Source organism: Dendropsophus ebraccatus, chromosome 1 (genome assembly GCF_027789765.1).
Source record: "Dendropsophus ebraccatus isolate aDenEbr1 chromosome 1, aDenEbr1.pat, whole genome shotgun sequence".
Classification (NCBI taxonomy): Eukaryota; Metazoa; Chordata; class Amphibia; order Anura; family Hylidae; genus Dendropsophus; species Dendropsophus ebraccatus.
Window position 1 is genome coordinate 218880110 of NC_091454.1, and position 25118 is coordinate 218905227.

At 49.5% G+C, this 25118-nt stretch overlaps 1 protein-coding gene, 1 long non-coding RNA gene and 6 other non-coding genes across 8 annotated transcripts in view; 5 read left to right on the top strand and 3 right to left on the bottom strand.

Moving 5' to 3' along the window:
* The first annotated feature begins 3797 nt into the window (after positions 1–3797).
* TRNAI-AAU (transfer RNA isoleucine (anticodon AAU)) lies at positions 3798–3871 on the top strand. The gene has a single exon. It is a non-coding gene; the product is annotated as a tRNA-Ile (tRNA).
* Positions 3872–4172: 301 nt separating this feature from the next.
* TRNAS-UGA (transfer RNA serine (anticodon UGA)) lies at positions 4173–4254 on the top strand. Its single transcript has one exon. It is a non-coding gene; the product is annotated as a tRNA-Ser (tRNA).
* A 319-nt stretch (positions 4255–4573) lies between these two features.
* Positions 4574–4645, top strand: TRNAQ-CUG (transfer RNA glutamine (anticodon CUG)). The gene has a single exon. It is a non-coding gene; the product is annotated as a tRNA-Gln (tRNA).
* A 1153-nt stretch (positions 4646–5798) lies between these two features.
* Positions 5799–5872, bottom strand: TRNAT-AGU (transfer RNA threonine (anticodon AGU)). The gene has a single exon. It is a non-coding gene; the product is annotated as a tRNA-Thr (tRNA).
* Positions 5873–7171: 1299 nt separating this feature from the next.
* Positions 7172–15574, bottom strand: TMEM107 (transmembrane protein 107). Its single transcript, XM_069984988.1, has 6 exons — positions 15508–15574; positions 13700–13791; positions 11248–11315; positions 9856–9974; positions 8127–8223; positions 7172–7665 (listed from the first exon to the last, which is right to left on the bottom strand). The coding sequence occupies exons 2-6, from the start codon at positions 13784–13786 to the stop codon at positions 7596–7598; spliced, it is 441 nt and encodes a 146-aa protein (XP_069841089.1). The 5' UTR covers positions 13787–13791; positions 15508–15574; the 3' UTR covers positions 7172–7595.
* Positions 15575–15632: 58 nt separating this feature from the next.
* LOC138802119 (uncharacterized) overlaps positions 15633–25118 on the top strand; it is a 35956-nt gene continuing 26470 nt past the window's right edge. The window contains exon 1 of the long non-coding RNA XR_011364692.1: positions 15633–15782. This is a non-coding gene — a long non-coding RNA (uncharacterized lncRNA). The remainder of the gene's footprint in view (positions 15783–25118) is intronic.
* On the bottom strand, positions 15940–16021 carry TRNAL-UAG (transfer RNA leucine (anticodon UAG)). The gene has a single exon. It is a non-coding gene; the product is annotated as a tRNA-Leu (tRNA).
* On the top strand, positions 23603–23687 carry TRNAR-UCU (transfer RNA arginine (anticodon UCU)). Its single transcript is given in 2 exon segments — positions 23603–23639; positions 23652–23687. It is a non-coding gene; the product is annotated as a tRNA-Arg (tRNA).

Consider the following 25118-nt stretch of genomic DNA (forward strand, 5'->3'; position numbering starts at 1 on the left):
CTATGGTGGAGGGCTGGCTACTATATAAAAGACTATGGAGGAGGGCTGGCTACTATATAAAAGACTATGGAGGAGGGCTGGCTACTATATAAGAGACTATGGGGGAGGGCTGGCTACTATATAAGAGACTATGGGGGAGGGCTGGCTACTATATAAGAGACTATGGGGGAGGGCTGGCTACTATATAAGAGACTATGGGGGAAGGCTGGCTACTATATAAGAGACTATGGGGTAGGGCTGGCTACTATATAAGAGACTATGGGGGAGGGCTGGCTACTATATCAGAGACTATGGGGGAGGGCTGGCTACTATATAAGAGACTATGGTGGAGGGCTGGCTACTATATCAGAGACTATGGGGGAGGGCTGGCTACTATATAAGAGACTATGGTGGAGGGCTGGCTACTATATATGAGACTACAGGGGAGGGCTGGTTACTATGAGACTACAGGGGAGGGCTGGTTATTATGAGATTACGGGGGAGGGCTGGTTATTATGAGATTACGGGGGAGGGCTGGTTACTATGAGACAATGGGGGAGGGATGGTTACTATATGGGACACTTGGGGGGCTGGCTAATATGTGGGGCAATTTTGGTTGGGTTGGCTACAACATGGGGCAATATTTGGGGGGTTGGCTATTACATGGGTTGGGGTTTAATCATATCATAGCAATTTATCATAGTGCACAGCGCTGGGAGACACACACCACTGACAGTGCCAGGAATACCGCATACTGCTCTGACAGTGCCAGGACCGCTGAATTCGCGCTTCAGTAATTATTATGGTTGGCCCGCGATTTTGTCCAATTTTTTTATTTTGGCCCACTGTGTATTTGAGTTTTACACCTCTGGTCTAAAGAGTCACAAAATGACTAAAGAGAGCACTGACCCCGACGTGATTTGAACACGCAACCTTCTGATCTGGAGTCAGACGCGCTACCGTTGTCAGCTTTGGCTTGTCTAGACACATGCTAAAGACGCAAGCCGGCAATACTGGTAGATACGTATGAACAGGGTGAATAGGTAGGAAAAAAACACAACAGTGAGCCCTTGCGCTAAGCCCTCCACCCTCCCTCTCCCCCAGTTGCCCCTACCTACTTGCCCGTCCGTCCGTAGGTGGTCATTGACAACTGGTTGATGTTCCCTTGTTATGCAAAATGCACACTGGGACAGAACAAGACAAACAATGAAGAATTGCTGTACAGAAATGGGTCGGAAAACGGAAGGTCAGAAAAGGGCAAGCAAGAGGTCAGAAAATCCAGAATCCAGGTAAATGCCATCCAAATCCGAAATATTCTGAGCAGAAGGCCAGTGGTATTCTTATAGGAAATCAGAGTTCAGATCCAGGGCGTGATTGGACTGGCCCTCTGACATCCAGACCACACAGATCGTAGACTGGTAATAAAGGATTATGAGTCATAAAGGAATCTGTCAATCAAAACTGGCTTAACCATATGTAGCCTAGAACAAAGTCAGCAGAAGGAATCAACGGGTGTGGTGGAATTCAATTAACACAGCAAAGGGTAAAATAGAGCAGTGTTCAGACCAGTGCCAGAAATACAAAATACTATAAATGTACAAAATCCTGGTCAACAGGACAGCCTCTGCCGTACTTTCAGACTTCATCTCAAAAACTTTTTTTTTTTAATGATTTATTCTAAAAACATTTTATTTTATTGAAATAAATTTTCATTGAAATTTGAGGGCTTTTTTATAGGGACAAATTAAAATTTTTAATTATATCAATTTAGGTTCATATAACCCAAATACAAACCCCACAGCCGTCTGTGTCCAAGACTGATGGCTTGGTGGGCAACTCATGGTCCTTTTGGCCAAGCTGTGTTTGCAGCACAGATGGGTATTACCATTGAAGGTGTCATCCAACTAAATGTGACGGGATGCAATTTACTCAATCTTGGCACAAGACACACAACCTTCTGATCTGGAGACACGCAACCGTTGCGGCACAAGGTTACCTCTACTGGCCTGTTCTCGAAGGGATTCAGGACGGATTCGTTAAAGGGGTTGGCCACTTTATAGTATAATAGGTCAGTATACAGTATTAGTAAGTGTGCTCACTGTACATATTGACAGCAGCTCCCTGTATATACTGACAGCAGCTCCCTGTGTACCCCATAGAGCTAATATCACACTCCCCTCCTCCAGGTTGGGCTGCCCTGCTCTGTGGTGTTTTGATCCATAAGATTGCTTACATGGAGGAGCATGTGACCAAGCCCCGCCCCCCAGTGTCCACCACTGAGCCTGTATATGTCTATGGAGGACACAGGGGACCGGGCATGGTCACATGCTCCTCCATGTCAGCCATTTTATGGACTGAAACAAAACAGAGCAGGGCAGTACAGCCTGGTGAAGGGGTGTCTGATTTTAGCTCTGAGGTACACAGGGGGCTGCTTTCAATATATACATTGAGCACAATTACTAATACTTTGTACTGACCTATTTTACTATAAAGTAGCCAACCCCTTTAACCGATAACCGAGGACCGATAACGGTTCTTTAATTTTACACCAATCTGCCAATTATTGGCAGAAACAGCCAAGTATGGTTGATGATCGTTTTGCGTAATAGAAACCTAATTCTGCATCCAAGGCAAGAAAACAAGACAAAACCAAGGCATTTTTCATCAACATGAATGGAACAGTCCACGATGAAGGTCTAAAGCAGAGATGGGGAACCTTTGGCCCTGGTCTAAAGAGTAGCTCAACAGCTTAAAAAAAAAAAAATTAAAATAATGCAATGACCCCAACGTGATTTGAACACGCAACCTTCTGATCTGGAGTCAGACGCGCTACGGGGTCCCCCCTGCTAGATTGTTCTTGAAGGGATTCAGGACGAATTCCTCAGTAAGGTATCTAAGTCTAGTTTCTGACATTGCTATGAAGCCCACTGATGGATAAAAGAGGGAGTTCGACACAAGGGATTCACGACCCTTCGATATATTGCAATCCAAATGGGAAGAGTTTTCCTCTCTGCTCTTCCAGCAGACCATCCATTCCCCTCTTCACCCTGTCAAACCCCATATCACACCTTTAAAAAAGTTAACTTCCTGTTCACAGAGCTTTAGCCAAATCTAATGGCTTCTGTTTTCACAGATCCAAATCTCTTCGCTGCTTTAACTTGCAGCCCTGAGTCAAACTGGCGTGGCCTAAAGTACCCATGTCTTTGCATTGCGAAACCCCTCCGTCCCTCCTCCCCGCCCTCTTCATCATTAGGAAGCAGACCCCTGATGCATATGGAGCGGCTCGGGAGGGGTCAATTGCTGCTGTCAGTTGTGACAGCGGCAGCATGTACACAGTAGCATAGCTGGTACAAGCGATTGCTAAGTGCTGGCTATTTGAAGCGGCACTCAGGGGGCAGCACACAGAAAACACGGCAGGCACTCACCTAGCCGCCCGCTGTGTTCTCTACACTATACTTTAAGTTAAGCTGCACTATTACGCAGCTTAACATAAAGTATCGAATACCAGGTTTTCCTGGTACCGAACGTTTTTTCTTCACAAAATATTGATATTAGTATCAATATTTCGGTGCATCATGCATCAGTGAATATGCTCAGGAGATCTCAAGACTTCCTCCCACTTGACACGTCATGGACACTCCAAGTGTAACCATACTGGCCTGACCAGCATCCCTGAGCTGGAAGTACTGAAAGCGACTTTGTACCCACAAGCCGCCCCCCCCCCCCCCCCCAAACGGCTTGTATCTTTGGATAGCTGCTTTTAATCCAAGATCTGTGCTGGGGTGTGTTGAGAAGGTCTGTGGTAAAATACCTAACATGGCCGGTTAGCTCAGTTGGTTAGAGCGTGGTGCTAATAACGCCAAGGTCGCGGGTTCGATCCCCGTACTGGCCAGTCTCCTTTTTATGTTTATGCTGAAATCAGCCTAACTCCCATCGTAAAGGCTGAAAACCTTGTGGTGAAAATCTTATCTATGGAGGACTGCGCCGCAAGTTTTTTTTTTTTTTTTTACAAAATTGGCATGAAATATGAAAAAAAAAACATACCGCTCTCAGAAGTCTCAGGTCAAAGTTGCCTGTGTCTGACCGGCAAAATGACTTAGCATTCAGAAGCCTCATCTTACATTCAAGGCAAAGACCCCGAACTGTAGTTGCCAGATGACTACCAATGAGGGAGCCAAAAGACCACACAGTCAGCTGTGATGGCCGAGTGGTTAAGGCGTTGGACTTGAAATCCAATGGGGTCTCCCCGCACAGGTTCAAATCCTGTTCACAGCGCAGTGCCTTTCTTTTCGTGAGACAAAACCTTGGCAGACCTTTTGAGAGCAAGCGAAAGAACGTCAATCAAAGAAACCAAGCATCGTAACTCAACTTATCATACTGTCCGGTGTTGCAGAGTGACCTGTGAGAAACATTCCCCCAAAAAAGACTGTTCTATGTGTTCCATGGGAAGGGACTCCTACCCCATGGGAAGGGACTCCTACCTCCTTCTCCTCGTTGAGATTACTACGAAAAGTCAACCAGCTGTAAGGAGAGACCTTCCCCATTCCTGTTCCTTGCCGTTGAGAATGAGACTCTAATAGTTTTCCCTGCAGAGGGTTCCATGGTGTAATGGTTAGCACTCTGGACTCTGAATCCAGCGATCCGAGTTCAAATCTCGGTGGGACCTTAAGTTTCTTTTTTTCTTTCTTTACCTTTCTCTCAATAGAGCAGATTGACGCTCAGGTCACAATGGACCTTGAAAAGATTCTACACAACATAACTGGGGCAGGAAAAAACAACCGCAAACACAGGGAGGGAGAATGGAGTAGCCTAGAGAAGTATGAAAAGTGCTTTTATGCTCAGCGCACCCATAGAAGGTAACATTTAGAATTTTAATGTGTAGAGAAGCAAAGCGTCTTCGTGGGTGTCGGGGAAAAGCTGGATCCAATCCAGGGAAACTGGAAGAAGTTTAGCAGGATTGGATCCAGCTTTTCACAAAATCCTGGGAAGAGCACCGGAAGTCCGGCAGCTTGATGAGCGGAGCACTGATCAAACAAAACGCTTTGCCTCATTTAGATGAGCGATTTACTCATCTCTATTAATGTGTTTTCCCTGAGTCCCAATGGCAGCACAACAGATGGGGTGTCTCTGCCCCTGTGAACCCACAGGACAAGGGAAGACAAGAAGACTTCACCCCCTCCGGTATAGCTTGTCCCTTCCAGCACCCTCTGTATCCGTGAGCATTGGAGGAGAACACCAGAAGTGAAACCGCCGGCCCCGCTACGTCCCCGCTACGATCTTCCTCCGCATCATGGCACGGACTGTGTGAATGAGGCCTAATACTGCCTGTAAGTTGTGGCAGGTATCTGCTTCCACCAATCAAGTGCTTTCTCTTACTTAAGATGGAAGTGTTTGAGCCTGAAGCTGAAGGAGCCGGTGAAGTAAAGACGTAAGTTCTCACATGACACCGGCTTATGGCTCAAAGTCGCTGCTGCACAACCTCCAAGAGGTTCTACACAACACCAAACCATAAGCCACTCGGGTTCTTGAACTCGAGTATTGAACACCTCCATTAGTACTGTGAGCTTCCTCAGGAACAATGGGCTGTGGTTTTCACCAACAATCAGTCAGAGTTTTCTTGGCACGGTAAGTCGGCTAAAGGAGCATGTGACAGAAAACACACACACACTGGCAGCAGTGAGAAGTCCTGGATAATATAGATACTCCCTAGTGCTGCATCCACCTTCTTCAGCTGAGAGATGGGACTCCGGCATGCTGGCATTGTGCTCATCTCTAGGATACATGTTATTTCTTTCCAATAATTAAAGAAAAATAAAAGGAGGCACTGCTGAGATTCGAACTCAGGATCTCCTGTTTACTAGACAGGCGCTTTAACCAACTAAGCCACAGCGCCTCCTGCCATACTGGTCACTATGGTTTCACTGTCAGCATTGGACAACTACTCCCAACATGTAGCAATATTCATAGCCCCTCCTATTCCTCTACATATATAGCCGGGATCTATCCTCACCACTCTGAGTATAATACAACATTTAACTCAGGATCAGTACAGGATCAGTAATGTATGTACACAGTGACCCCAGCAGCAGAATAGTGAGTGCAGCTCTGGAGTGTAATACAGGATGTAAGTACAGGATCAGTAATTTATGTACACATGTATGGATGCTATAATGGTGCTTTGGGGTGGACACCTAGATGGTGCGATATCCCACATACAGACACAGAGAATACATGAAATCTTATAATAAATATATTTATGAATTCATTATGATGTAAAAAATCATATAAAAGTCAACCCATCATGTGCAGGTATTGGTAGCAAAAATATTGTACAACACAAACATTTTTTTTAAATTACAAACAAGTGGAAAACTTTGTGTAAATCTAATTTCCATGTGAATGACTTTGTGGTGTCCCGAAACTTCTGTATAATAAATGCACAGGACATTGCCTTAAAGGGGTACTCCTGCGCTACAAAAACATGGCCGCTTTCTTCCAGAGACAGCCCCACTCCTGTCTCCAGGTCAGGTGCGGTTTGCAATTAAAGTGAATACTTCAATGGAATGAGGTGCAAAACCTGTACCCAAACTGGAGACAAGAGCTGGGCTGTCTCTGGAAGAAAGTGGCCATGTTTTTATAATGCTGGATAACCCATTTAAAGGGGTTATCCAGCACTACAAAAACATGACCACTTTTCCCCTCTCTTGTCTCCAGATTGGGTGGGTTTCAAACTCAGTTCCATTGCAAACCACACCTGACCTGGAGACAAGAGTGGGGAAAAAGTGGCCATGTTTTTATAATGCTGGATAACCCCTTTATCTGTCATTTAAAATATTTTTTGCAAAAATTTCCTCTTACTTCATTACAGAGGAGCAAAGTGAAGATGGGTTCTGCTGTGTCCATTATAACCTATGGAGGGGGAAGGGGCCGAAGGGGATGAGTGAGAAGGAATAGGAGACAAGCAGCCGTACAGTTTGGAGACTGTCTGGGCACATAAAATGCTGCATTTAGAGGTCAGAAAGGTCAGTGCTTATCTAGGAGCTTGGTGAGAGAAGATTGCAGGATGATGTGCTGTGCAGGTCTGCCTATTCTCCTCTCTGTGCTCACTCACCCCCCTCAGCCCCTCCCCTCCCCATAGAGCATAATGGACACAGAAATCCTGCTTCTTCTGAAGTAAGGGGGGGGGGAGCAAGGAAAACTGCTTTTTAACTACAGAAGGAAAATCTTTTGCTTAATTAAAGATTAATTATTACAGAGTTTCCTAAAATCGCTTGTCCTATTGATACGATACTATACTATACAATTGATTTCTGAAAAGTGACATTAAATGACAGTTCCGCTTTAACCTACAGTGTTGGTCTTCAACCTTTGTCTTTTTAGCTGTGGTAAGACTACAACTTCCAGCATCCTCTGGTGTGTGGATGTGAGCCATTAGTATGGCACCGTCCCCAGGCCGGCCATACATAGTAAACCTTGGCTCCCATTGGTTTAGGATTACCAGCTGGGTTTTCTCATACAGATTGATCAGTTTGGGTTGCCGGTGGAGACTGTTGTGTCTAAGTATAGAATCATATAGGGTTGTCCACCTGTATTTGTATACGGGGCTGGTGCTGACATCACAGGGGCTTCCGCTTCAGTCCCAATACAGCAATGAAGACGATGATTTCTGTGAAGGCCGGGAGGGCGCTATGGAAAGAAAACAGGTCAGTACTGGAGAGGACAGATATAATCCACATGATTTATCCTAACCCCCATCCTAACCCCTACCTACCATCCTGAGAAGAGCCGTGCCCCCTCCCCCAGCAACGTATCTATGCCAAAGATTTCTGTCTTTTCTCCCCTTACAGGCTTCTTACTGTTCACAGCTGAGCGGCTGCTACAGTGCATCAGTGCAGGAAAGAACCATCTAATCTCAAGAGATTCTTTACATTATTAAATTGTAACTTATCTAGAAGTTAACATCCCCATTCACTGACAGCAAGCACACAATGAGGGCTGCACCAGGAGCTTAGAACAGTCAGGAACAGTAGGGGGCGTCAGAGTCGCTGCTTACTCTCCTGATGCATCAGGACCTGGTGCAGTTTCAGGCGTGTAGGTTCCCCGTTCTTAAGCCTTTTATGACCCCCTCCCCCCATTCCAGTGTGTACCTGCAGAAGCCAAAGATATACCAGTAGGAGGTGCACTCCCACTGCTGGGTAACAAACAAGGACAGGCTGACTGATGCCGAGCAATGAGCGGCCAGGGCTGACAGCACAGAGTCAAGGAAGGAAGCAGCAGTGACAAGGTCTAATACTCACATACAGGGGAAGGGGGACTCGCAGCACTTACCTGCAGAAAGCGAATATCCACCAGTACACAGCGCACGCCCAGCCCTCAAACAGGTAGAAAAGGAGAGCCACGCTGGCGCTGACGTGGGCTCCGATGGCTGCAGAGTGTAGGAAGGGGTTATGGACAAACAATAACACCCCTGCCTGTGACCCTCTCACTCCATGGACTACACTGTACAAGGTTAAGGGAATGGTGCCCCCTGTAGACAGACGCCGATTATTGCAAACAGGAATAAATGTTATAATATGAGCGGCCAGTAGATGGCGCTGTGTGACAGAAAATGTGGTAACAGAGCAAACGACATCACGGTAACCTGACATGAGAGCTCAGTGATGGCATCGAGTACTGGCAATAGCAGGGGGCACAAAAGAGGGTTAGAAAAAAAGTCAGCGGCTCTACCTCTTCACTAATAGTCTTCTGCTCTAGGTGTTCTCTACCCTGTGTATATATATATATATATATATATATATATATATATATATATATGTATGTATATACAGTGGTGCCTTGGATTACGAGCATAATCCGTTTTGGGACCGTGCTTGTAATCCAAATCCACTCTTAAACCAAAGCAAATTTTCCCATAAGAAATCATAGAAATGTAGACAATTGGTTCCACACCCCAAAAATAATGATTTATTATTCTGAATAACATGTAAAACTAATGAAACAAACATTCAGAAACAGCAGAATGTGAAATTATAAGTTACTGTGATGGAGAGGATGGAAAACACAAGGGCTGACAGAGACTGCAGGGAGCATGAAGGAATGAGCAGGACAGATGTGGGCACATACATGCAGCACTCTCTGTCAGGGGAGAGAGGGGTTACAGCTATAATATTACCTCTACAGTCCTGTCCCCTGATGCAAGCCCCAGCCTGAAGTGGATCTGCTATGATTTGGAAGGTGAGGGAGACTTCCTGGGTCAGAGTACAGGGCTGTAGACCCCGCTATGCAGGCTGTACCCCTCCCTCACTCCCCCTCCCACCCATTACAGGGAGCTCTTAAACCAAAGCAATGCTCTTAAACCAAGTCACAATTTTGAAAAACTGTGAGCTCTTCCTGCAAAACGCTCTTAATCCAAGTCACTCTTAAACCAAGGTACCACTGTATGTGTATATATATATATATATATATATATATATATATATATATTATTTTTTTTCTTCTTTACTTTATAAAACATGTTACCCTACCCACCTGCAGATGGCGCTCATGTCCCCTGGATTCTGCTTACAGAACTGACTGCTGATTACCATGGGCGGCAACCATCAGAGGAGCAAAGCCCTTACTGTCCATGATCATAATGACATCACAATGTTATGATGTCACAAAACGCCGCAGTAATGTCACAGAGGAGCTGACACTGCCAGCAGCGGGGGGAGAAGCCTGTCAACAGACAGCACAAGCCTCAGCAAGAACAGCAGAAGAAACACTCGGTGCTGCTCCAGGGAACTATCCTGGGAGAGGTGAGTGTCCCATCAGTCTGCTTCATGGCCCATTATTATTACGTTTTAATGGTGACCAGTGCTGTACTGGGAAGGATACAGAGGACGCTCTGGGTGTTGTTAAACATGGAGACTCCAGAGAAGAACCCGGCGAGCTCAATGAGGAACATCCCCAGTGTCACCGAGAGCGCCACGATCAACCTGCAGGGGAGAGACGGAGGGTTATAGGGAGGAGCCAGAGGTACATACTGTACGTATCACCCTGCAGGAGGAGGAGCTATCCGTCACACCCTGCAGGGGGAGGAGCTATCCATCACACCATGCAGGGGAGAGACTGAGGGTTATAGGGAGCAGCCAGAGGTACATACTGTACGTATCACCCTGCAGGAGGAGGAAAAGCTATCACCCTGCAGGAGGAGGAGGAGCTATCCGTCACACCCTGCAGGGGGAGGAGCAATCCATATCAGCCTGCAGGGGGAGGAGCTATCAGTCACACCCTGCAGGGGAGAGACCGAGGGTTATAGGGAGCAGCCAGAGGTACATACTGTACGTATCACCCTGCAGGAGGAGGAAAAGCTATCACCCTGCAGGAGGAGGAGGAGCTATCTGTAACACCCTGCAGGGGGAGGAGCAATCCATATCAGCCTGCAGGGGGAGGAGCTATCAGTCACACCCTGCAGGGGAGAGACCGAGGGTTATAGGGAGCAGCCAGAGGTACATACTGTACGTATCACCCTGCAGGAGGAGGAAAAGCTATCACCCTGCAGGAGGAGGAGGAGCTATCCGTAACACCCTGCAGGGGGAGGAGCAATCCATATCAGCCTGCAGGGGGAGGAGCTATCAGTCACACCCTGCAGGGGAGAGACCGAGGGTTATAGGGAGCAGCCAGAGGTACATACTGTACGTATCACCCTGCAGGAGGAGGAAAAGCTATCACCCTGCAGGAGGAGGAGGAGGAGCTATCCGTCACACCCTGCAGGGGGAGGAGCAATCCATATCAGCCTGCAGGGGGAGGAGCTATCCATCACACCCTGCAGGGGGAGGAGCTATCCATCACACCCTGCAGGGGGAGGAGCTATCAGTCACACCCTGCAGGGGAGAGACGGAGGGTTATAGGGAGGAGAGGCAGCCAGAGGTACATACTGTACATATCACCCTGCAGGGGGAGGAGTTATCCATATCAGCCTGCAGAAGGAGGAAGTATCTGTCACACCCTGCAGGGAAAGGAACTATCCGTATCACCCTGCAGAAAAAGGAGGAGCTCTCTGTATCACCCTGCAAGGGGAGGAGCTATCCACATCACCCTGCAGGGGAAGGAGCTATCCGTATCACCCTGCAGGGGGAGGGGCTATCTGTATTACCCTGCAGGAGGAGTTATCCCTGTCACCCTGCAGGGGGAGGGGCTATCTGTATCACCCTATAGGAGGAGCTATCCATATGACCCTGCAGGAGGAGGAGCTATCCGTATCACCCTGTACATTTTGCTACTTACTGGGTATCAGCTGCCTTGTATTGGTCTTGAGTGTAATCCACAGGTACACAGGCCAGGACATTGTTCCCCTAGAAAAATAAAAAGATTAAAGGTGATATTTAAAGCTGCCCCCCACATGGTACAATCACCCTCTTCACTCGCCCCAGGGACATGTCCAGTAACAGTGACCACACATCAAAAACAATGAGACCAATGATCTACATAGAGAATCAGGATGATCACATGACCTACGGATGAGACTGAGGCCCCTTCACACTTCTGTGGCCGTTTTTACAGTCAGAAAACACTGATCAGGAAGTTTTTCCGGAGGCTGCAGGAAACTATCAGTGTTTGCCGACCTTAAAAACAGAAGTGGGGGTGAAAAAAAACAACACATGCTCACCTGCTGTAACGTTGCCCTCCAAATTCTCTCTCTATTAGGGTTTGCGAGCGCAAGAGTGATGACATTCGTGTGCCGCAATGCAGGGGAGAGAGAGAGCGGCCTCTTGTGGCTGGAGGTATAATGCTGCCTCCGGCCGGAAGTGTGGTTGTCAGGGCGGGGGCCATAGCTCCTCGCCCTGTCAAACACAGTGCTGCATTTAACTTAAATGCAGTTTGGGGGGTAAGGGGGTGGGTGGACAATGAAGTCAGTGCCAGTGACATGCAGCAGACAGACGCTGCACAAATCGTGCTTATTTAGCATGTTGAAAGACCATGATCAGTCAACATCGTGCATGGCAGCTGATCATTGCCTTTCACAAGCCTGGAGACAGAAATTTCTGCACACCGCACCCATGGTTGATACGAAAGATTGTTCAGCTTTCCTATGAAAGATTGTTCAGCTTTCCTATGCTTATCAGCTGCTGTATGTCCTGCAGGAAGTGGTGTATTATCCTGGAGAGCAGGAGAGGTTTTCTATGGGGATTTGCTGCTGCTCTGGACATTTCCTGACATGGACAGAGGTGGCAGCAGAGAGCACTGTGTCAGACTGGAGAGAATACACCATTTCCTGCAGGACATCCAGCAGTTGATAAGTACTACAATTCCCATTATGCAAAAGCTTTATCTGTCCAGACATGGAATTGTAGTTCTGCAACAGCTGGAGAGACACCAGTGTGTTAGAGCTTGGATATATAACCAAGACTGCTCGTGTTCACTGACAGCAAGCAGAGACCCCGAAAAGGGTGAAGAATTTACTCCTGAAAGTAAGGCTGCATTCACATGTTCAGTGATTTTCAAGGTCCGTGGATGAAGTCCGCTATCTACCTCCATGATCCGTGAAAAAACATCCGTTTGGCATCCGTGTCCGTGTTTTTCATGTATCTGTTTAAATTTTTTAAATTACACTGATTACATCCCCATGGATGTCAGATCCGCACAATCCATGAAAAACACGGATCTCACACACTTGCCGTGATCTCGATCGAGGAATGACGTGTCCTATTTCATCACGTAACGGATTGCGGATCTTTGAAAAAAAAAACGGAACGTGTGAATAGCCCAGCAGAAAGCAATGGGCTATAAAATTGTCCGTGATCACAGATCTGTGGTCACGGGCTATAAAATTGTCCGTGATCACAGATCTGTGGTCACGGACAACATCACGGCACGTGTGAATGCAGCCTAACATTGAACGATGAAATGCCCCGACGAGCCAATCACTCAAAAAACGCCTCCAATGCTGGGGAAACGTGCCGCTACATGACCCAGCGCACTTCCCAAACATATCATCCCTGTAGCTGCATCCCTGCCCGGTCAAAAGAACAAACTTATAAAGTCCCGCGCTCTATATAAATGGTCCCCAACTAGTCATCTGGACGTCTTCCTTTCAGCAAGTAGTGACGGTCACCGGGCGTGTCAGCGCTGCAATCTCCACGACGTCACAGAGAAGCAGTGTGCATGTGTATGTCCGGTGTAAGGAAGACATCGAAGTGCCGCCTGCCTCTCTGTCACATCATTGAGATTGCAGCGCTGACACGCCCGGTGACCGTCACTACCTGCCGAAAGGAAGACGTCCAGATGACTAGTTGGGGACCATTTATATAGAGCGCGGAACTTTATAAATGCAAGTTTTCTCTTTATACCGGACAGGGTTCAGGGATGATATGTTTTTTCATCCGTTTTTGCAAAAAAAAAAAAAAAAAGGATGCATGTGTGTGCATCCGTTTTTCCATTGATTCCATTTAAAAAAAAACGGATCAAACAGATCCACTTTTTTTAACATACACAAAAACGGAGCCGACCTTTTTGTGTCCGTTAAAAAAAAAAAAAAAAAGATCCGTTTTTTTTTTTTTTAGAATGGAATTCACTGGAAAAATGGATGCACACACATGCATGCGTCTTTTTGCAAAAAACGGATTGCAAAAATGTGGTAGTGTGAACCCAGCCTTAGCGTTGGAGACATTTTTTGAGTGATTGATTCCCTTTAAGAGTGGAATCGGGTTGATAGGTCAGCGATGGCGGAGACTCTTACCCGTGACCAGAAGATGGTGATGACGATGACCAGATGAGCCGTCAGGGTCAGGAAGCGAGCGGGCACCAGACTGCTGATGACCGCCATGACACCTACAACACACAGAGAGATTTTATATGTGAACTTGAGATTTTCCTGTGTCTCGTCTGTCAGATGTGAATGTACTCAGAATGGCGTCATCCACTGTGTAAAAATATCGTATATAGGAAGGTTGGAGGGCGACGGGGACAGAGAGAGAGGAATGTCCGACCTTCTTTTCCTCCGACATCTGGAGACCTCCATACACAATAGATGAGCGACTGTGAATAGCAACAACTTAGGGGCCTATTCCACGGAGCGATAATCGGCCGAATCGGCCAATTATTGCTCCATGGAATAGAGAGGATGATCAGCCGATCGTGTCATCGGCTGATCGTTCATTTAGGTTCAGACCTAAAATCATCGTTCACCACCAGCGCATCGCTACGTGGAATAGCGGTGTGCGGCGGCGACCGACGATTTTGGCGGCGGCGACCGGGCTGCAGGTCTTCTCCTTCCCCTGCGGTCCTGCGAGCAGCAGCTTCGGAGCAGGGCTGTCTGAACCAGTGATTGTCCCGGCCAGTGATTGGCTGAGCAGTCTGTCAGTTCAGACAGGCCGCTCCAAAGCTGCTGCGCGCGGGACCCCAGGAGAAGGAGAAGACCTGCAGCCCGGACAGGTAATGTATGATGCAAGGGCTGCAAGGACATCGGTAACGATGTCCCTGCAGCCCTCGCTTAACGATCATGGGGGCCGTGTAATAGGCCCAGTAAACGAGTGCCGATCTAGCAGATCGGCGCTCGTTTACATAGTTGATCGGGCCCCCATCGGCCCGTGGAGTAGGACCCTTAAAGAGGACCTGTCAGCTGGGATGATGGCGCCGAGCCCCCCCGGTGGAGCCCTGGGTACTAACCCTTTGCTGCAAGTCCCGCCCCTGGACCCAGTCCCCGGACGGTGATATCAGCGCCGGAAGGTAAGCGTGCGCTGTATGCTAATTACCAGAGATGAGTCCGATGCCCATAGAGAATGACTGGAGCCTTCATCTCTGCTGAGCACGCGCACCTCTTCCGACGGCGAGATCTCCGTCCCAGGAGCGGGAAAGGGGAGCTATCCGGGGCTCTACCGGCACCGTCATCCCAGCTGACAGGTTCCCTCCTTTAAGATCTGAGGGTTTGTTGCAATGTATCAGAGGTAACCGCAGGACACACTGTAACAAAGCGCAGCTGTACGATGCAGTCATGTGACCTCCAATATGGCCTACTACATCATCTTATTTTAAAGGAGAACTCCGGCCTCAAGTTTTTTTTTTTTTTTTTTAAATTGTAGTTTTGCATCAGCCTGAGAACCACAGATTGGAGAGCGCTGCTGTAGAATGTTATAGAATCTTCCAGAACTACCCTCCTAAAATAATACACCCCACCTGCTCTACCCTCTAACCTAAAGTAAGGCATCCCCCCGAAAGTAACGCACCCCCTACATTTAAAAGAAAAAAAAAACCCTGAAGCTGGAGTTCTCCTTTATTTTACACATTGTAGATAGTTCTGGAAGATTCTATAACATTCTACAGCAGCGCTCCCCTACCTGAGGCGCTCAGGCTGATGCAAAACTACAATTCCCATCATGCCCAGACAGCCGAAGGCTGTCTGGGCATGATGGGAGTTGTAGTTTTGCCACAGGTTGGTGAACACAGTCTATTATAGTGGTCTATCCTTATCCTCACAGTCCCCCAGCCATATACCCGTACAGTATACATCATTTATACCTTATAATCTCCAGCCCCCCCCACCATTACCTGCTCTCAGGCCCGCTTTTTCCGCGTTGCTAAGCAACTAGCCGCCGCGGCTAAGCCCTCCCAAGTCACGCGAGATGTGATGACGCCGTAGCGACCAATAGGATTACAGGAGACGTTAGTTACGTCACGGTGACGTCTGCTATAGTCCCGCCGTCGTCAGACTGTATAAGAGAGAAAACTCTCTAAAAGCCCCTCAGAGAGCGACAACAAACCGCAATAAGAGCAGCAGGGATGGCGGCAAGTGATACAGTAGGCCCTCAGTCATGATTTATAAGGTATATTAGGTTTATACAGCTATGTAAGTGCAGGAGTGACGTATAAGACGTAATAGGCAATGAGGGAAGACCTTAGAGTAAATCTGTGACGTAATGAGTAACGTTAATGTGAACTGGAGCGTAAGAGGTAATAAAAAGTGGGGAAAAAAAATCTAGTTGGCAGCGGTGGGATTCGAACCCACGCCTCCAGAGAGACTGGAGCCTAAATCCAGCGCCTTAGACCGCTCGGCCACGCTACCCTACTGGCTGTGTGCTGGGAGTCTATGGGATCATCACCGGCTCCTCGTGACGTCACTCACTGTCAGGAGAATAGAAGGGAATTAAAGGGACCCTCTAAGAATAGGATATATGGTAACTAGTCTATAGCCTCCTCCTGTATATAACCCCCCGCACTCTATAGTCTATAGCCTCCTCCTGTATATAACCCTCCACACTCTCTATAGGATATAGCCTCCTCCTGTATATAACCCCCCCGCACTCTCTATAGTCTATAGCCTCCTCCTGTATATAACCCTCCGCACTCTCTATAGTCTATAGCCTCCTCCTGTATATAACCCCCCGCACTCTCTATAGAATATATAGTACCTAGTCTATAGCCTCCTCCTGTATATAGTCCCCCACACCCTCTGGGGCACATGGTAACACAAACACACACCTGGGCAGCACACACAGACACACTCCTGGGCAGCACACACCCCCCCCCCCCTGGGCAACACACACACACACACACACACACACACACACACACACACACACCTGGGCAGCACACACACTGCTAGGTAGCACACACACAGTCCTGTGCAGCACACTCAGACTCACTCCTGGGCAGCACACACACTCACTCCTGGGCAGTACACACACTCATTCCCGGGCAGCACACACACACTCCTGGGCAGCACACACACTCCCTCCTGGGCAGCACACACACTCATTCCTGGGCAGTACACACATACTCACTCCTAGGCCGCACACACACTCACTCCTGGGCAGTACACACACTCACTCCTAGGCCGCACACACACTCACTCCTGGGAAGCACACACTCATTCCTGGGCAGTACACACACTCACTCCTAGGCCGCACACACACTCACTCCTGGGAAGCACACACTCATTCCTGGGCAGTACACACACTCCCTCCTGGGCAGCACACACATACTCACTCCTGGGCAGTACACACACTCACTCCTGGGCAGTACACACACTCACTCCTGGGCAGAACACACACTTACTCCTGGGTAGCACACACACACACACACACACACTCACTCCTGGGCAGCACACACACACACTCTCCTGGTCAGCGCACAGACACACAAACACACACATACCTGGGCAACACACACACACACAGGCAGCAAACTCACACACCTGGGCAGCACACACACACTGCTGGGTAGCACACACACACAGTCCTGTGCAGAACACTCAGACACTCTCCTGGGCAGAACACACACAAGCACGCACACACATACACACCTGGGCAACACATACATTCACTCCTGGGCAGCACACACTCACTCCTGGGCAGCACATACACACACTCACTCCTGGGCAGCACATACACACACTCACTCCTGGGCAGCACATACACACACTCACTCCTGGGCAGTACACACACGCTCACTCCTGGGCAGTACACACGCTCACTCCTGGGCAGCACATACACACACTCACTCCTGGGCAGCATATACACACACTCCTGGGCAGCACACGAACACACACACACACACACACACTCTTGGGCAGCTCACACACACACACACACACACACACACACACACACACACACACACACACACACCCCTAGGCTGCATACACACACACACACACACACACCCCTAGGCTGCATACACACATACACACACCTGGGCAGCACACACAAACCTGGGCAGCACACACAAACCTGGGCAGCACACACAAACCTGGGCAGCACACACACACACCTGGGCAGCACACACACTGCTGGGTAGCACACACACACAGTCCTGTGCAGCACTCAGACACTCTCCTGGGCAGAGCACACACAAGCACGCACACACACACACTCCTGGGCAACACATACATTCACTGGGCATTACACACTCACTCCTGGGCAGCACATACACACACTCATTCCTGGGCAGTACACACACACTCACTCCTGGGCAGCACACACACACACACTCCTGGGCAGCACACACACACACTCACTCCTGGGCAGCACACACACTCTCACTCCTGGGCAGCACACACACACTAACTCCTAGGCCGCACACACACACTCACTCCTGGGCAGTACACACACTCACTCCTGGGCAGTACACACGCTCACTCCTGGGCAGTACACACACTCACTCCTGGGCAGTACACACACTCACTCCTGGGCAGTACACACACTCACTCCTGGGCAGTACACACACTCACTCCTGGGCACTACACACACTCACTCCTGGGCACTACACACACTCACTCCTGGGCAGCACACACACTCCTGGGCAGCACACACACTCCTGGGCAGTACACACACTCACTCCTGGGCAGCACACACACACCTGGGCAGTACACACACACTGCTGTGTAGCACACACACACAGTCCTGTGCAGCACACACACAAGCACGCACAAACACACACCTGGGCAGCACGCACAAACACACACCTGGGCAGCACACACACACCTGGGCAGCACACAAACACCTGGGCAGCACACACACACTGCTGGGTAGCACACACACACAGTCCTGTGCAGAACACTCAGACACACACCTGGGCAGCACGCACAAACACACACCTGGGCAGCACACACACACCTGGGCAGCACACAAACACCTGGGCAGCACACACACACTGCTGGGTAGCACACACACACACACAGTCCTGTGCAGAACACTCAGACACTCTCCTGGGCAGCACACACTCACTCCTGGGCAACACATGCACACACACCTGGGCAACACATACACTCACTCCTGGGCAGCATATACACACACTCCTGGGCAGCACACAAACACACACACACACACACACACACACACTCTTGGGCAGCTCACACACACACACACACACACCTAGGCTGCACACACACACACACACACCCCTAGGCTGCATACACACACACACACACACACACCCCTAGGCTGCATACACACATACACACACACACACACCTGGGCAGCACACACAAACCTGGGCAGCACACACAAACCTGGGCAGCACACACAAACCTGGGCAGCACACACACACACCTGGGCAGCACACACACACCTGGGCAGCACACACACTGCTGGGTAGCACACACACACAGTCCTGTGCAGCACTCAGACACTCTCCTGGGCAGAGCACACACAAGCACGCACACACACACACTCCTGGGCAACACATACATTCACTGGGCATTACACACTCACTCCTGGGCAGCACATACACACACTCATTCCTGGGCAGTACACACACACTCACTCCTGGGCAGCACACACACACACACTCCTGGGCAGCACACACACACTCACTCCTGGGCAGCACACACACTCTCACTCCTGGGCAGCACACACACACTCACTCCTGGGCAGTACACACTCTCACTCCTGGGCAGTACACACACTCACTCCTGGGCAGTACACACACACACACTCCTGGGCAGCGCACACACTCCTGGGCAGTACACTCACTCCTGGGCAGTACACACAAACACTCCTGGGCAGTACACTCACTCCTGGGCAGTACACACACTCACTCCTGGGCAGTATACACACTCACTCCTGGGCAGCATATACACACACTCCTGGGCAGCACACACACTCACACACACACACTACTGGGCAGCACACAAACACACACACACACACACACCCAGGCAGCACACAAACACACACACACCTGGGCAGCTTACACACACACACACACACACACCTGGGCAGCGCACACACACACATACACTCCTGGGCAGTACACACACTCACTCCTGGGCAGCACACACACTCACTCCTGGGCAGCACACACACTCCTGAGCAGCACACACACACACACACTCCTGGGCAGCTCACACACACACACACACACACACACACACCTGGGCAGCACACTCAGACACTCTCCTATGCAGAGCACACAGAAGCACGCACACACACACACACCTGGGCAACACATACATTCACTCTTGGGCATCACACACACACTTACTCCTAGGCAGCACATACACACACTCATTCCTGGGCAGTACACACACACTCACTCCTGGGCAGCACACACACACTCACTCCTAGGCAGCACACACACACTCACTCCTGGGCAGCACACACACACTCACTCCTGGGCAGCACACACACTCACTCCTGGGCAGTACACACACTCACTCCTGGGCAGTACACACACTCACTCCTGGGCAGTACACACACTCACTCCTGGGCAGCACACACACTCCTGGGCAGTACACACACTCACTCCTGGGCAGTACACACACTCACTCCTGGGCAGTACACACACTCTTGGGCATCACACACACACACACACACACTCACTCCTGGGCAGTACACACACACTCACTCCTGGGCAGTACACACACACTCACTCCTGGGCAGCACACACACTCACTCCTGGGCAGCACACACACTCACTCCTGGGCAGCACACACACACTCACTCCTGTGCAGCACACACACACTCACTCCTGGGCAGTACACACACTCACTCCTAGGCCGCACACACACACTCCTGGGCAGCACACACACTCCTGGGCAGTACACACACTCACTCCTGGGCAGTACACACACTCATTCCTGGGCAGTAGACACACTCACTCCTGGGCAGCACACACACACACACACACACACATTCCTGGGCAGCACACTCACACACACACACACACACACACACTCCTGGGCAGCACACACACACACACACACACACACTCCTGGGCAGCGCACACACACACACACTCCTGGGCAGCGCACACACACACAACCGGGCAGCGCACACACACACACACCTGGGCAGCACACACATACACACACACACTCCTGGGCAGCACACATACACACTCCTGGGCAGCACACACACACACACTCCTGGGCAGCACACACACACACTCCTGGGCAGCACACACACATACTCCTGGGCAGCACACATACACACTCCTGGGCAGCACACACACACATACTCCTGGGCAGCACACATACACACTCCTGGGCAGCACACACACACACACATACTCCTGGGCAGCACACATACACATTCCTGGGCAGTACACACACACTAACTCCTAGGCCGCACACACACTCACTCCTGGGAAGCACACACTCATTCCTGGGCAGTACACACACTCCCTCCTGGGCAGCACACACATACTCACTCCTGGGCAGTACACACACTCACTCCTGGGCAGTACACACACTCACTCCTGGGCAGTACACACACTCACTCCTGGGCAGTACACACACTCACTCCTGGGCAGCACACACACTCACTCCTGGGCAGTACACACACACACTCCTGGGCAGTACACACACTCACTCCTGGGCAGTACACATACTCACTCCTGGGCAGTACACACACTCACTCCTGGGCAGTACACACACTCACTCCTGGGCAGCACACACACTCACTCCTGGGCAGTACTACCTGAACCCACCACCCCTGAACCCACGCAGTCACTACCCAGGCACTAGCCCCCCCTTCTGGCCTGCAGCCCACCTACTCACATCCCCAGACCTTCCCTCCCTGACTGATCACAGCAGGTTCTCCAGGCACTTCCCCCTGTTCCACCACACACACTCTCCGTCTGACACCAGCTCCTTCTATCCCTCTCACCAGCCTTGTCATACACTATTACAGTGGCACAATCCCCACCTACAGCACCATCAGGATACTTCTGTGCCCACCCTGTAAGCCTGCGGCCAGGGAAACTACCCAACCACCCCATCCGGCATGTACCATAGTCCACCATCCCACTATTAGGTGCTTAGACAGTGTGGACTCTCTATAGAGCCATAGGGCCTAGGCTTCATTTTCCTTCCTATATCCACCCCATGCACCATGTCTGTTGCTTGTACACCTCCTGGACTCTATAGGAAGTGTAGACACATTGGGGGAGATTTATCAAACATGGTGTAAAGTGAAACTGGCTCAGTTGCCCCTAGCAACCAATCAGATTCCACCTTTCATTTCCCAAAGAGTCTGTGAGGAATGAAAGGTGGAATCTGATTGGTTGCTAGGGGCAACTGAGCCAGTTTCACTTTACACCATGTTTAATAAATCTCCCCCATTGTGTTTTGCAGGTTTTTCAGATGTAATTTAGAGAGCGGCAGTGAGTTTGCCCCGCACACAGTCCGCTCGTAACACGTGTGGCTTCTGCCGCGTTTCTGTGACAGATCCTCATTGTGACACATGTGGGATCACCCTAAATGGGTGTATGAGATCCAAGGGGCGGCATATATCCTCTGCACCCTGTATACATGACACAGGGAGACGGACTCTCTCTATGTCCCCTCCCTGTATACCCCTGCACTCTCTATAGGACACATACGGACAAATCTATATCCAGTACACTTCTCCTCCCTGTATACCCCTGCACTCTCTATAGGGGACACATAGCTACAAGTCTATATCCTCCCTGTATACCCCTACACTCTCTATAGGGAACACATAGCTACCAGTCTATATCCTCCCTGTATACCCCTGCACTCTCTATAGGGGACACATAGCTACAAGTCTATATCCTCCCTGTATACCCCTGCACTCTCTACAGGGGACACATAGCTACAAGTCTATATCCTCCCTGTATACCCCTGCACTCTCTCCAGGGGACACATAGCTACAAGTCTATATCCTCCCTGTATACCCCTACACTCTCTATAGGGGACACATAGCTACAAGTCTATATCCTCCCTGTATACCCCTGCACTCTCTATAGGGGATACATAGCTACAAGTCTATATCCTCCCTGTATACCCCTACACTCTCTCCAGGGGACACATAGCTACAAGTCTATATCCTCCCTGTATACCCCTGCACTCTCTATAGGGGACACATAGCTACCAGTCTATATCCTCCCTGTATACCCCTACACTCTCTATAGGGGACACATAGCTACCAGTCTATATCCTCCCTGTATACCCCTACACTCTCTCCAGGGGACACATAGCTACAAGTCTATATCCTCCCTGTATACCCCTGCACTCTCTATAGGGGACACATAGCTACCAGTCTATATCCTCCCTGTATACCCCTACACTCTCTATAGGGGACACATAGCTACCAGTCTATATCCTCCCTGTATACCCCTACACTCTCTCCAGGGGACACATAGCTACAAGTCTATATCCTCCCTGTATACCCCTGCACTCTCTATAGGGGACACATAGCTACAAGTCTATATCCTCCCTGTATACCCCTGCACTCTCTATAGGGGACACATAGCTACAAGTCTATATCCTCCCTGTATACCCCTGCACTCTCTATAGGGGACACATAGCTACAAGTCTATATCCTCCCTGTATACCCCTACACTCTCTATAGGGGACACATAGCTACCAGTCTATATCCTCCCTGTATACCCCTGCACTCTCTATAGGGGACACATAGCTACAAGTCTATATCCTCCCTCCACGTCTTCTCCCAGTGCACTCGCTGCACTCTCTTTAGGACTCTCACAGGAGAGCTCAGGGCTCCAAGTAGACACAAGGAGACAACTTGTTGCTGCCAGGAGGAGGAGGGTCAGAGGGGGAGGAAGGGCAGGGGTGGGAGAGGAGGAGGCAGATGGTAAGGAGCTGCTCCACCCCAGCCCCACCCTCAGGCAGGAGGTGCTGGTATTTTGTAGACCAGGCCGGGCAGCTGAGACAGTAACAGGCTCTGTGGCGCAATGGATAGCGCATTGGACTTCTAGCTGGTGTAGTCATTCAAAGGTTGTGGGTTCGAGTCCCACCAGAGTCGCTTTTTTGTTAGTTCCTTGTGTTATTTAGAGAGTTACTATCGGTAGTTAGCAATATACTGCACATAGTACATAACCTCAGAGTAAGATGTGAGAGAGTCCTTACACCGGCTGTAACCCCATCCAGGTGAGTCTCTGAGGCTACAACCAGATCCTTGATAAAGTCCGTAAGTAACACGTTAACCGGGGCCTAATATTACTATGGCGAAACCATCAATGATCTCGGGGAGACCAGCTAAGGAAGACACCATGTAAGCTGCTGGGTAAACACTCAACACAGTGAAAGCCTAGGTGCATTGCCTCCTGGGAAATATAAATACGCAAAAGAGTCCGTGGAGCCTCAGAACACGGGACTGGCCAGATACCCCTCCAGGGAAGGACCCAGCAAAGGGATGGCTCCTGTAAGGAGACCACCAACACCACCATACTATGGGGCCCGAGCCTTATACTAGATTAGTTGTATTGCTGAACTGTTCATGTAATATTAGATTTATATACAGCTCAAGGAACCAAAGATATAAAGACATAACAAAAACCATAGTACTATCAAAGCACAAGGATATCCCCAGGGTGGGGGAGAAGGTGGACTGTCTGAGGCCCTACTCATGCTAGTTCTGGTGGCCACACCTGGGACGTTGGCGATATTACTATATTTTTATGCACTTTAGGCTACAACCTGTATGGCTCATCTAGGCCTGGACCCCAGCAGCTCCCATTTGGTCCCCAATCCTCTCTTCCTTCTGGCTCAGCCGATCACTGGCTACAATGGTGTCCCACCTCAGACAGTGATTGGCTTAGCTGACAAGTCCTGCCCGGACTATGAACAGTCTGTATCTCTGTGCAGTTTGGGCTACAGGCAAAAGCAGGGACCCTGACATCCGCAGGTGTTTGTATTGACCCATAGATTATAATGGACCTATACTACCTTAATGCTGTGTTTACACGAAGCGATAATTCGCCCAATCTATCGTTTAACGATTTTGAAGCAACTATTTGGTTTTTAGAACAATAGACAAATAACTCGTTAGAAAAAAACCTTAGAAAATTTGTAAGAAAAACAGTTATTACGATCGTTCTTAAGATCGCTTAAGCCCATATTGTACATAGGGTGAATCTTTGAAAGACTGTTTACACGAAGCGATCTGCGAATTTTTAGCGAACGATGAACGACGATTTGAGAACATGTGGAAAGATCAAAATGAACGATTTTTCGCTCATCACTTGACAGTTTGCTGTGTTTACATGGAATGATTATCAAATGCCATCGTTATTGCGAAAATTGGAACGATAACCGTTCTGTGTAAACGTAGCATAACGTTGCAGATCACAGATTACAGCAACATGCAAGGGGCATCCTCCAAACAGGCCATCAGTATTAGACCTGCAGGGCTGGGGGGGGGGGGTCCGGGTTTTGGCCAGTTGGGAGCTCCCTG

Coding starts and splice junctions, on each gene's coding strand:
- TMEM107 (XM_069984988.1), bottom strand. CDS start 13,786: ATGGCGGTCATCAGCAGTCTGGTGCCCGCTCGCTTCCTGACCCTGACG. Junction 9,975..11,247: donor TACAAGGCAGCTGATACCCA/GTAAGTAGCAAA, acceptor TCCCTATAACCC/TCCGTCTCTCCCCTGCAGGT. Junction 7,666..8,126: donor TATATCTTTGGCTTCTGCAG/GTACACACTGGA, acceptor TTCTTTCCATAG/CGCCCTCCCGGCCTTCACAG.